The sequence below is a fragment of the Notamacropus eugenii genome, chromosome 4 (assembly GCF_028372415.1).
Source record: "Notamacropus eugenii isolate mMacEug1 chromosome 4, mMacEug1.pri_v2, whole genome shotgun sequence".
Lineage (NCBI taxonomy): Eukaryota > Metazoa > Chordata > Mammalia > Diprotodontia > Macropodidae > Notamacropus > Notamacropus eugenii.
In genome coordinates this window covers 236,414,012-236,427,213 of record NC_092875.1, presented here as the reverse complement: position 1 = coordinate 236,427,213, position 13,202 = coordinate 236,414,012, and the positions used below count along the sequence as shown (strand labels likewise).

Below are 13,202 nucleotides of genomic sequence, written 5' to 3'. Positions count from 1 at the left end.
GATCAATTAAAGTCTTGGGGGAATAAATAAGATTTTCCTTTATAGAGCCTGAATGTCTAGATTATCTATTTCTGTCCTCAATGAAAAGTCTGAAACACAGCTAAAATGAAGGAAATAGATTTGCAGTTTCATACGCAATCAAATTTTTTTTTCTATTCTACTATGCTGTATACATGCTTGTCTTATTTCTTAAGTTCAAAACAAAACTGAAAAAATAAAGTGAAAAAAAAATCAGTCTTACTTTATGTGGTCTATAGTATCCATCAATACAAGTTTCACAGTTGATTCCTGCTGTATTTTGTAGACAATTAACACAGACTCCGCCACCTTTGAAATGCCCAGCAGTATTCATACTTTTCTTCCGATCAGCAACATTCTGATCATAATAACAGTCTTTGGTTTTATTATGACAGTTGCACTCTAGAAAGAGAAAGTCCCAATTAAACAAAAAAACACTCTCACATTTAAAATGCTTCCCCTCCCCCTCTTCAATTAACTGAAATGACTTATAGTTATGGGTTCATCTAAAAAATATCTTCATGTCTGGAGTATCTCAGTTGACCAAAGATTAAAAATATAACTTGATTATCAGATTGTGTCATTTTTAAATTTCAAGGTTATAAGTGTATTTATGGCTTCTGGCCATACATTTGGTTATTCTAAAGACAATTTTAAGTTCTAGGAACTATTTGTATTATAGGATAGATGGAAGTTCTAAGGCCACTAGGTAGAAACTAAGCAAGTCATCAACAACTTAAAACAGCTTTATAAATGAGGTAGGCAACTTCAATGTTCTGTTTACTTAATTACCTTCACATGTATTGCCAGAAGAAATGGTTCCAGGTCTCCAAGGTTGCTGATGAAAACCAGGGCAGCATTTATTACAGTTCTCTCCACATGTGTTATGCTCACACTGACACTGCAGTTTCTAAATAAGTGCAAAATCAATTTTTAATAGAAAAATAAAGAATTGCATGTTGTTCTTTGCTCAAAGAGCGAGATCAATGATAATAATAATAACTATCCTATGTATAGTAGTTTAAGTTTTATGAAGTGTTGAAAATTGTTTTCCAGAAATGTGGAACAAATTCACAACTGTTCCAATTTGTACTTACGATATGAAAGTCACAAGATCCTTTGAGCCAGTGACCCCCATTAGAAAACAGCAAAGACAGAGAGAAAAGTCATATATACCGAAATATTTATATATGTGTAGATATATATATGAATATATATACATATATATTCTCTCTCTCATTGTGTATGTAGTAGTAGTAGTAGTAGTAGTAGTAGTAGTAGTAGTAGTAGTAGTAGTAGTAGTAGTAGTAGTAGTAGTAGTAGTAGTAGTAGTAGTAGTAAAAAAAAAACCTAAGGGAAAAAGTGGATGCCCATTGATTAATGAATGGCTAGATGAAAAGTGGCCAATTAAGCATAATGAAGTACTGTGCCACAGGAAACAAGGACTGAGGAATTCAGAGAAATAAATCAAGAATTGCGTGAACCAATACAGATAAAAGAAAGTAGAAGCAGGAAAATAACATATACCATGACTACAGGATGGTAAATGCAAACACCACCACTAGCATGGCATAGTGAATAGAGTGGTGAACTTAAGGGTAAAAAAAATGGATTTGAATTCCTCCTCAGACCCTTACTATCTGTATAACCCTGGGCAAAATACCAAATCTCTCAGACTCTGTTTCTTCATTTATGAAATGGGTATAATAATGTCCCTTACTGACAGCATTGATGTAAAAATCACATGAGATAATAAAATGAAGTACTTTACAAGCCTTACAAAGCTACATAAATATTAATTCTCTCAATACAGATGAAGATGACATAGATATAATTGCTAATCATTTACACAATGATCAGTTTTGAGTCCAGTAAAACATGATGAAAAATACACTTTCTTCCTCTCAATAGAGAAATTGAGGCTGTGGGCATAAAATGTTTCATATGCCACAGACAACGTCACAAGTTTGGTCAGTCTTCAGAACTGCTTTTCTATATTAGGAGAAGGTGTTCATCCTGGAAGGGAGGAGAATGGCATATTGGGAAATGACTGGCTGAAACATCAAAAGAGCAATAAAACTTAAAAAAATAAATTAATGGAGACAATTGAAGGCACTTCTCCTCCTTAAAGTTAAATGGGGTCACCTGTTTATGTGAAAAGGAATGGTTCTTTATAGATAAAAAGGAGTATTTCTCTGTTGTTGCATTCAAATGTTAGGTATTCCATCTTACCTTTGTAGTTTCATCCCATGGACAGCTACTGGCATGACCATAGCATATGCACATTCCTCCAACAGAAATATCTTTTATGGAATAGTAATACTAAGAAAAAATAAAGTTAGAAAACATATCTCCAGTACATATTTTTTCATGCAAAATTGAAGAAAAGCTTAATAAAAAATTAAAATCATAAGATGCTTGACAATTCTTATTTGTGTAGATTAAAAGACAGTTTTGAATAATGATATTCACTGTTTTATAAATTGTTTTAATTGAATTCACCATTTTACAAATTTTATAAATTTTAAATAAATCTCCAAACTGTTATTGATCCTTATTTAAATTAAGTAAAAGTCATCAGAAAATAGAAAAGCATAACCAAAATTACTCATTTTGGGGGGACTCTTACTCTATGAATAATTGTGTATCTTCATTTTCATCTAATTCACCATACAGTAAATCCCATTTGTGCCTGATTAGTAGAATTAGTGCATTATACTGATAAGACTAAGATAATGGGTTTAAGTCCTTTCTTATGATGAGATTCATCTAAACAAGTGGCTCAGTAGCACCATCTTGTACTCATAAAGTATTTAACTTTATTATAACCTTCACCTAGAGATGGATGTCCCACAGACGTCTTAAACTTAACTTGTCAGAAACTGAACTCATTTCTCCCCCAAATTCTCTCCTCTTCCTAACTTCTTTATTTCTGTGGTAAATAATAACCATCCTCCCAGATACCCAGACTTTAAATCTAGGTGTCATTCTCTCTCACGTCCCATATCCAACCAGGTATCAAGTACTGTCATTTCTACCTGGTTAACATCTCTTCTATAAGCCCCCTTCTCTCCTCTGACACTACCACCTCTCTGGTACAGGTGCTCATCACCTAAAAGCCCATACTATTTATTACAAGAGCCTGCTGGTGGATCTACTTGCTTCAAGTCTCTTCTCACTCAGTTCATCCTCCATGCAGCTGCCAAAGAAATCTTCCTAAGAACAGGCTGATCATATCATCCCTTTACTTAATAAATTCTAGTAGCACCCTACTGTGTCCAGAATCAAATACAAAATCCTGTATTTGACTTTTAGGGCTCTGCGTAACCTGTTCCCTACTCCCTTTCCAGTCCTTTTACACCTCACTCCCCCACCTCCCATAGTTTGAGATACTATGATATTGACTTTCCTCACACACCACTCAGTTTCCTGAGTAAGCATTTTCACTGTCTGTGCCCTACACCTGGAACTCTTTCCCTCCTCATCTTTGCCTCCCACTTTCCCTACTTTTTTAGCTAAAGTTCTACCCTCTGCAAGAAACAGAGTACTTCTATACTTACTCTTCTTGTGACTATGGGATCAAGATCTTTAGGATCACGATGACTGAGAGTCATAAGGTCAGCATTAAGGGTTCTAATTCTCTGCAAGCGGAGACGAATATATCGTGCTGAAGTAAATTCCAACAACTTGGGTGAGAGATCATCAGCACTGGGTCTACCATTGATCAGTGACGTGTGAATCTGAAGAGAGAGAAAGACATGCCATTCCTGATATAGTTACCTAGTAACCCTAGATACCCTATCACAAAGACTAAGACATGAAGATGACTTCTAGGAAGAGCTAGTTCCCTGCTTTGTGCATATAAAAATCCATTATATCATTAGTTTCTCAATTTCAACATTATATCTTCTCAATTCATTGATATATAAAAAAACCAACAATCTAATCCATGACCAGAGTGACTAGACAAAATTGGCTTTCTAGTAGTGTTACTGCCTTAATTACCAAAGACCACCCTAGTTTATCCCTCTAAAGAGGAATAGAAAGAGGAAATGGCCTTTGGAGAGGGAATAATCAAGCACATGGAAAGAAACCAAATGTGTCTTTAATACATTGAAGTTATTCATTCTAGCTCAGCAAAGCATTTCCAATGACTCCCGGGCCCCTCCACCCCACACCTCTTCTTAACCTATCTGTCTCCTTCTCCATGAGAATAGTCATAAGAGAAACCACAGGGTTTTTGCTGATTCCTATCGTTACTTCTCTTTTAAAATAAATTACTAAATGCCATGAATAGATGGGAAGGGGGAAAAAGAGAACAATTGCCTTTAAGCCCATATAATGCTGTGCTCTTTTAATTAGGCTCATTCTTGAAACAGTGCCAGGGCTTGTTGCGGAATTCCAGCTGTGATATACACTTCAGACAGTATTTTTTAGTTTAACTCACCACACCAGGTGCTTCTAAAGAATAAATTGTTTTTAATTAAAACCTGACTTTAGCGAAGAGTGTGCACTCTGGATCCTTCCAGCACCAAATTCCATGTACTTCAGAAGCTATCTTACATCTCTGAACATGCAATGACATAGAGATAACTCGGTGTGTGTGTGTGTGTGTGTGTGTGTGTGTGTGTGTGTGTGTGTGTGTGTGTAATTAGGATTTCTCTTTCTTCCGAGGCATTTTACCTCTTTCTCAAATATTTCAGTAAGTCACACTGTGGAAGTAATTTGGGAGCAGTAGTCCTAAGGGAACAGCACTGTATCAATGAAACCATGGCATGATGATAACCAAGTTAGTATTCTAAAGAGCAATATCAAAAAGTCTGAAATTGATTTTTTTCTTTTAAAAATCAATAGCCCAGGAAACATAGCACTTGGATCCATTTTGAGTATTTAAAAATGTTAGTTTTTAGGATGGCTGTTTCTAAGATTTTATTTATGGATCTCTGAAAAAATATGTAACATACCTCTCCATGTTCAAGTGGGACCAGTCTAGAATAATAAGAGGTACAGATGACTTCGTCATCTCGCTTATAAGTAGGAGGCCCTAATCTTGGAGTGATGTTATACCGAGTTAGACATTCTGTGTCACTAATGGCATAATACTGCCAGGGTGTGAACTCTATGCCATCCAGGGAGCGTTCCAAAATCCAATTTCCAGGTCGAGGAGCATTAGCAGCTTTGATGATAACATATGCCACTTGAAAAACCTAAAAGAAAGAAAATGGAAAAATAAGAATCAGAAATTAGTACAGCTGATTCAAAAATGAATGATCTTCATGAAAAAAATGGTTACATACTAACATAAAAGTTCCATCCTTTCTTGAACCAGAACTTTGGTGAAAATTGGTCCAAAATTTGATTTTTAATTATTTTCTTAGCTACATTAATTTCAATAGAGAACTCTAAAATTCCCCCAATGATATCTATGGTATTAATTCCCATGAATAATAAGAGGGCTTCTTTTTATTTGTTTTATTTTCCTTTATTTGTTTTTTATAGTAGTATTAAGTAACAATTAATATTAAACTTAATGTTCGGATTGTTATGCGGGGGCGAAATCACTCCTAAATGTGAAACTGACAAAAGATTTAAGAGTACAGATGCTCTCACGGCTATATCAAAATAAGGATAAAGACATAAAGAGTAAAGTAAACAAGCAAAAATGAGCCAAAAAATGCCTATACATAAAAGACACAAATTTGTGTTTATCACACAGAAATAAAAATATTTTAATCCTGGGCAGCAGGATGAATAATTTCTATGTAGCGAATGGTGATACAATAATCATAGTTGCTATTGATTAATTTTCTAGTTGACGATATAAATTTTTCAGATTTATACATGGATTTCTCTTGGAGCTAAAGCAACATAGATCACCTTTTAAACCAATGTTTTCATTTAATCCAATTGATATGTTTTAGCTCTTAAATTTGGAAAATATCAGGGAGCATTAAATTATAAAAGGGCAAAGATGCCACTTAATGATCCTCAGAAAATGCATAAGAAATACAATATAAGTTTAACTGTAGCAGAAGGTGGACAGGGAGGGATCAGGTCATTCAATCATTCAACATAAAGTAATGCACAAAGCAGCATGCTGAGAAGGTAATAGGAGAAGCTGAACTCACGGTCCCTTGTCATCTAGAAGCTTATAATTTAATTGGAAAGAAATCTATGCATTGTGGGGTGTGTGTGTGTGTGTGTGTAAATACATACATACATATATACTTATATACAGATATAGTAACAATAACGATGATAAAGCTAGCATTTATATAGTGCGTTAAGGTTTGCAAAGTATTTTTACAGACACTGTCTCATTTGATCCCCACCACAAGCCTGGGAGGCAAGCGCTGTTATCATTCCCATTTGATGAATGAGGAAGCTGGGGCAGGGAGCAGATTGAACTCATAACTTCTCAGACTCCCAACTCAGCCTCTCTCCAATGCTCAACCTAGCTCTCAAATAATAGTAATAGTGATGAAGATCATAATAATAGTTAACATTTACATATTACCTACTATGCATATACACATATATTGTATATATTATTATGTAAAATGTTGAATATTTAAATGCTAGCTTTTAGGTTGTTTCTAACATTTTAGTTTACAGATACCCAAGCAGATATCTACTCTACCTCTCCATATTTAAGTTGGACTATTCTATAATAAGAGGTACAGAATATTTCATCATCTTTTTTACAAGTAGCACAAATACAAGTATGCAGGCATATTTATGACAGGCATGTGATGTGTCAATTGTACATGTGATATCTGGGCAGCAAAGTGGAAACAGTGGATAGAGTGCCAGGTTTGGAGTCAGGAGGACTCATCTTGCTGAGTTCGAATCTGGCCTTAGACATTTACTAGCTCTATAATCCTGGACAAGTCATTTCACCATGTTTGCCTCAGTTTCTTCATTTGTAAAATGAACTAGTGAAGGAAATGGCAAATCACTCTAGTATTTCTGCCAAGAAAACCCCAAATGGGGGTCATGAAGAATCAGACAAGACCAAACAACATACCATATATCACATATATGTCATGTATACATAACAAATATGACATCACCAAATGCAGGATTTTAGAAGTCCTCCTACTTTCACTGAAGTCCCACTTTGTCACGGAAGTAGCAGCCCCGAGTTCTCAAAGGCTATAAACCCGCTGCATATAAGCTGTGGCAGTTTCCATTAAGATAGGCTTCAAGGACAGGCATGGGGATGGACTATACATGTGTTTGTCAAAGGATCTACATGCAGAGGCTCATCACCAGATTTTTTTTTTTTTGACACAGATGCTATTAAAAATCCTCTACAAAGACAGAGAGGGACTGATATCTGCATAACTGGAGAGCATAGCCACAACTATAACATTGTAGATTCTTGAAGCATTAAAATATTGAAGGTGTTCAGATGATAAGATTATAAGTCCTAGAAAGGTTGGTGTAGGTCTCTGTGGGTATTTGTATGGGTCTCTGGGTATATGGATTTGACCTAGGCCTTGAAGGATGAGTGATCTTTGCATGTTTAAAGGAAAAGGAAAGGGGTGATCCAGACTAAGTTAGGAATATGTATGAACAGCATGAGAGAAAAAGCTTCAGGTTCTTACTAGGCACTAATGACTGATTTGGATGTGAAGGGTCTGTCAGATTTCAAGGGCCTCAAATGCCACGCTGACACATTCAAGCACATTGCCTCCATACCTCTTGTTGTTAAGTTGTTTTTTGGTTGTCCAACTCTTCATGACCACATTTGGAGTTTTCTTGGCAGAGATATTAAAGTGGTTTGCCATTTCTTTCTCTAACTCAATTTACCAGATGAGGAAGTGGAGGTAAAAAAGATTGTTACTTGCCCAAGGTTAGTCATTCAGTGCCAGCAAGTATCTATGGATAGATTTGAACTCAGATCTTCCTGTCTCCAGGCCTGGGGTGCTATCCATTATGCCACCTAGATACCCTAAGACAACTTTCCATGAAACTTATCTTCTAAGTACATAGTTGTTAACATGTAGTCTCTTTCATTAGAATGGGAGCTCCTTGAGGACAGGGCTATTTTCACATTTCTTTGTAAAACCAGCACTTAACACAGTACTTGGCATACAGCAATCACCTAACAAATGCTTTTTCACTGACTGAGGAAGAGGATCTAGACTAGATCAAGTATACACCAGGGAAATTCATTCTAGAGATGAGTTTTGAAATATTGGAGGATTTCTTCACATCTTGAAAATAGGAAAATAATAAAAGGATGGGAAAAACTGTGCATGATATTAAAGGTCCCCCAAAGCAATTAAGAGGACATAGATAATTTTATCTTAAATCTGACAAGGATCAACATATATATTGGGGTCAACGAAAATATGGGAGGAGAGCAGGCAGGTTGCCACAGACATTTCTGTCACAAACAATGTCATTTCTCTCTTCTGTTTCTCCTCCTACATTCTAGGGAAGGTTCAATGGATTTGTTCATTCATTCACGTAACTTTAGGCTGAAACTCCATAATGATGCAGAAATTCCTTCAATTGGTGCAAATCTTCATTTGCCAATGACTTAAGAGTCTTAGAGAGAATTTCCTGGGACACTGAGAGGCTAAGTGCCTTGCCTTGGATCATAGAGGCAATGCATTTAAGAGGAAAAACATGTTCCCAGGTTTTCCTATCTCCAAGACTAGTCCTCTATATACTATTCCACACTGTGTCTAAGGGATGTCATGGAAGAAAAATGAGGGATATCATAGAAGAAATGTATGATCAGAAAAGGATATGGAATAGTTATTTCACAACATTTCCAAATACTCCACTGATACCCACAAATTGCACTAAGTCCTAAAGGAAGGTCTCCAGCATACTGTGTCTTTCAGCTATGAGGGATCTATAGAAGAACATGCAAAAGAATCACACAGGACAAGAAAGGATCGATGGGCTGTAATTTGCCAGACTGAGGCAATACCTCCTTTGATGAGGCAACACAGATTCTTTGAAGTATGGCAGCTACTAGGCAGTATTTTATAGAATGAATAATGACAGGGCCTGAGTAGAAGCAGAAAATCATTGCAGTTGTCCAGATGTAGGGGTGACGAAAAACTGCCTCAAGATGCAGAAAAGGACAGAAAGGATGAACATTTTGAAGAGTAAATAAAACCTAATGAGTGAATGGTTAGTACAGCAAAAGTAAAAAGATTCAAAGACAGCTCAGCTTTTGAGATTGAGTGATTTAAAAAAAATAGTAGTGTTATTGACATAGATAAAGATGAGGGGGGAAATCTTGGAGGAAGATGGTACGGACCAGTTTGGGGCATGCCAAGTTTGAGTCTGACACTATGATGGGACCTCTAAGTGGACATCTCTTGTGTATAGAACACAGAACTGTATATAGACAGGCTAGGCTTAAGAAAGAAAGTATTATAGTGGAAGTACAAAAGTACATGAATTTAAATCCTGCCTTTAATACTTAATTAGTCATGTGATTCCATCTCCAGTCATTCTGATGAATATCTGGTCACTGGATTCACATGACTCTGGAGGAGAAATGAGGCTGGTGACCTGCACAAGCCCTCCTTCACTCAAAACAAAGTCAAGTGCCAGCATGTCATCATTTCTCTGATGGCATGGTCTTCTTTGGCAAGGAAGGATGAACACAACAACAAGTTATGTGATTAGGGTCGTCACTGACTTGACTATAAAATACTTATGATACTTATAATAATACTTATAATATTTACCCCACTGGGTTGTTTTAAGAGCTCAAAAGAGAGGATGTCTACAAAGTGTTTTTGTGAAACCTTAAGTACTACAAACAGGTTGGTATTATTATTTTTATTTCTCTAAGTCTACTGAACAAGACAGCTAGGTGGGGCAGTAGATAGAGCCTGGAGCCAGAAGGACTTGACTTCAAATACTTTTTCAGGTACTTGTAAGGTGTATGACCCTGAGTAAGTCACTTAACCTCTTTCTTGGTCTATAGATTCCCATCTATAAAGTGGGGATAAAAATACCATCTACCTCCAAGGGTGGTTATGAAACACTTGGCAAACTTCAAAGTTCTAGATAAAGACTAGTTATCATCATCATCATCATTGATATTGCAGAAGAATAAAAGATCCATATTGCAGAGAGAATGCTTTCCCCGTTAGAAGTTGAGTCAGAGCCATTGAGGTCCCTGCAAACTGTGAGATTCTGTGATTTGGAGTAGGAAGACTAGGTAAAGTGGGAGGGGCTGAGAGCATATGTTGTTGTTATTGAGTCATTTCAGTCATGTCCAACTCTTTGTGACCCCATTTGGGGTTTTCTTGGCAAACGTACTAGAGTGGTTTGCTGTTTCTTTCTCCAGCTCATTTTACAGATGAGGAAACTGAGGGAAACAGGGGGAAGTGCCTTACCCAGGGTCACACAGCTAGTGTTTGAGGCCAGATTTGAACTCAGGAAGATATCTTTTTAACTCTAGACCCAGTTCTCTGGGTACTATGGTGCCATTTAGTGCAATGGGTGGAAATACCGCTATACTAAAGAGGATCCGCAATAAGTATTGTGATTGAAAGCAGGCAACAAATTCAGTGGGTTGCAGGTGAGGGAGAAATCCTGTCAATTCTGATGAATTGCTTCACACTTGAAAGTAACCCACTAGTTTCTAAACTGCAAGAAGTAAAATCTGATATTTAAGTCAACTGGTCAGGTAGCATTTATTAAACACCAACTAGATTCCTGACCCTGTGCTAGATCTTGAGGAGAAGTAAAGGCAAAAATCAGCCCCAACCTCAAAGAGCTCACAGGCCCATGGGAGAAACAACATACAAGAACAATAGGCAGATGAGATAAATTGAAGATAATCTCAGAGGGGAGTGACTCATATCAAGGGGAATCAGGAAAGGCTTCTTGCAGAAGGTGAGATTGGAAGGAAGCCAGGAGGCAGAGGTGGGGAGGCATGGGGGAGACATGGTCTGGGAGTCAGAGTAGAGTGTTGTATTCAGGGAAGAGCAAGGAGACCAGTGACCCTTTATCACCTGAGTACAAGGAGGTGAGTAAGGTATTAAGAAGCCTAGAAGGAGGGGCCAGTTTTTGTCTTGAAAACTTTTGATCCTAGAGATAACAGGATCACTGGAGTTTATTGAAGGAGAGGGATATGATACCCTCACTCTGGCACTTTAGGAAAGTCAATTTGACACAGAGCAAATGGAGGAGGCATTGGAGATTAACATTCTATAATGAAGACACTTAGGAAACTGTCAAGCCTCAGGTCAATGTACTATTATTTACCTCCAGGTACTGTGTCCAGGAAATGAAACAGGTTGCCAGATGTTCTGAAAACTCAAAGAAGGTTGCAAATGACTTGGCTATATTACAGTGCTCCCAAATTGTCCTTAGGATTGGATAATTGATGGATCTCTGAGCTCAGGAAAAGCTAAATACAATTCTGCCCTAAATACAATTCTCTGGTTGGAACTCTCTTTAAAACAATAATAAAAATAACAACAACAAAAAGAAAACTATTTGCACCATCCTTTAAAATGGGAGTATTTCAGGGGAGTTTCTGTTTACATGATTCACCTGGGAGAGATCCTAGCCTTTGCTTCCAGCCTCCTTCATCCCTCTCTTGGCTTCTCTGATTCTGATACAGCTCACTGATCTTGCATCATTTTCTCCCATCAACCAGCCTTGACTCTCATCTGCAACCTTTCCTCCAAGGTGGCTGGTTCCAGTCTTTGTACCTGCCCTGCATCTTATTCTCCATTTCACGGGACTAAGCAGTGACCCAGACATAATCTAATTAATCAGCCAAAATTCCCATGTCATCCCTAGACTTCCACTGCCCACACCTCCATGTCATCTCTGACTTTCACCACAGCAACTAAGTCCCTAAAGCCAACTCTAGTCAAGGCTGACTGGTATCAGCACTACTCAGGCAGAAACAAACTTCCTGATTCTTTTGTCTATAATGCTTTACCTTTTCTTTGAAAGCCTCGAAGTAATTTGTTGATTTAAAGGACTTACAAGCTAAAATGTTGAATTCATAAGATGGCTAGGTCAGAACCTGGAATCACAAATGTCCTCACCTTTAGTCTCCCTCAACTCAACATGATATATGTCATTTTTATGGAAATTATAGTATAACCCATAACTATTTTGTAGTTTATATTTGTTCTGTAATATGCAGCTTTGTGATTTCCTGAATCATTAAATTTTATATTGCGAATCTAGTTCTTACCATTTGTATTCATTTCACAGAAATAGTTGGTATTTCTCTTTCTGATCTGGCACAAAACCCAGTTGAGCTTCCCAAACAAGTCATTATTGGATGGCTAAGTAATTTAAGAAATATGAAACTCTGGGATCACAGGACTATAGACCCAGATAGAGCTGGAAGGGACTGCAGAGGCTATGAAGTCCAATCTTCTCCTTATACAGATGAGGAAACTGAGGCTCAGAGAAGTTGTGACTTCTATAAAGTCATACAGGGAGTGATGTCAGAGGAAGGATTTGAACCAGATCCTCTGACTCTAGTCAGTCACTTTTCCACTCTATCAAGTACTATAGCAACCCTCCCTCTCCCAACAAGTGCTTAAGCCATTTACGCTTAGATCTCTGCTGATGTCCAAACTGATACTGAGCAAAGGCCCTTTAGTGACCAATTTATTCAGATGGCCATCCACTTTATTTCCCCAAATACATTTGCTTGCTGATCCACCATCATTGGCCAAGAGTAAAAACACACAAAGGGAAAACGTATAAAGCAGATGTCAAAGAGGAGGTCTTAGTGTGTACATGTTGCATGTTGATGAAAGAAGGGGAAAATTATTTGCAAAATTCTTGAGTTGGGGTTTATAGCTATGATTTCCTTTACTTTCAAACTTTACATTTAGGACTAAACTCCCTTTCAGTCAAGGGAAGAAGGAAGAGATAATTGCTACCAAAACCTCCTCACTGCTGCAGTCTGCTCCCAAAGTTCAACAGCAAAACTAACAAGTATTTGATCAATGGCTGCCCATTTATCAGAACAGCATTCCAGGTGCTGGGAAATATCTGTATGAAATTTAGTCATGGTTCCTTGCCCCCAGAGTTTATGGCTTTGCAGGATCATAAACTGAATCACCAGAAAGTATATTATCCAATAATTCTTCAAAAGGAATAAGAACACACTAAAAATGTACTCAACAAAGCTGATTTCTGAGAAGAAAATATATATTATC

The 13,202-nt window shown here is 37.2% G+C and overlaps 1 protein-coding gene across 1 annotated transcript in view; it reads right to left on the bottom strand.

The window, feature by feature from the left end:
* Window positions 1-13,202, bottom strand: part of LAMA1 (laminin subunit alpha 1) — a 186,526-nt gene that overhangs the window by 120,262 nt on the left and 53,062 nt on the right. Inside the window, exons 4-8 of the mRNA XM_072604263.1 lie at window positions 4,983-5,225; window positions 3,579-3,758; window positions 2,251-2,340; window positions 811-928; window positions 242-420 (exon numbers count right to left, since the gene is read on the bottom strand). Coding sequence (XP_072460364.1) covers window positions 242-420; window positions 811-928; window positions 2,251-2,340; window positions 3,579-3,758; window positions 4,983-5,225 — 810 coding nt within the window. The remainder of the gene's footprint in view (window positions 1-241; window positions 421-810; window positions 929-2,250; window positions 2,341-3,578; window positions 3,759-4,982; window positions 5,226-13,202) is intronic.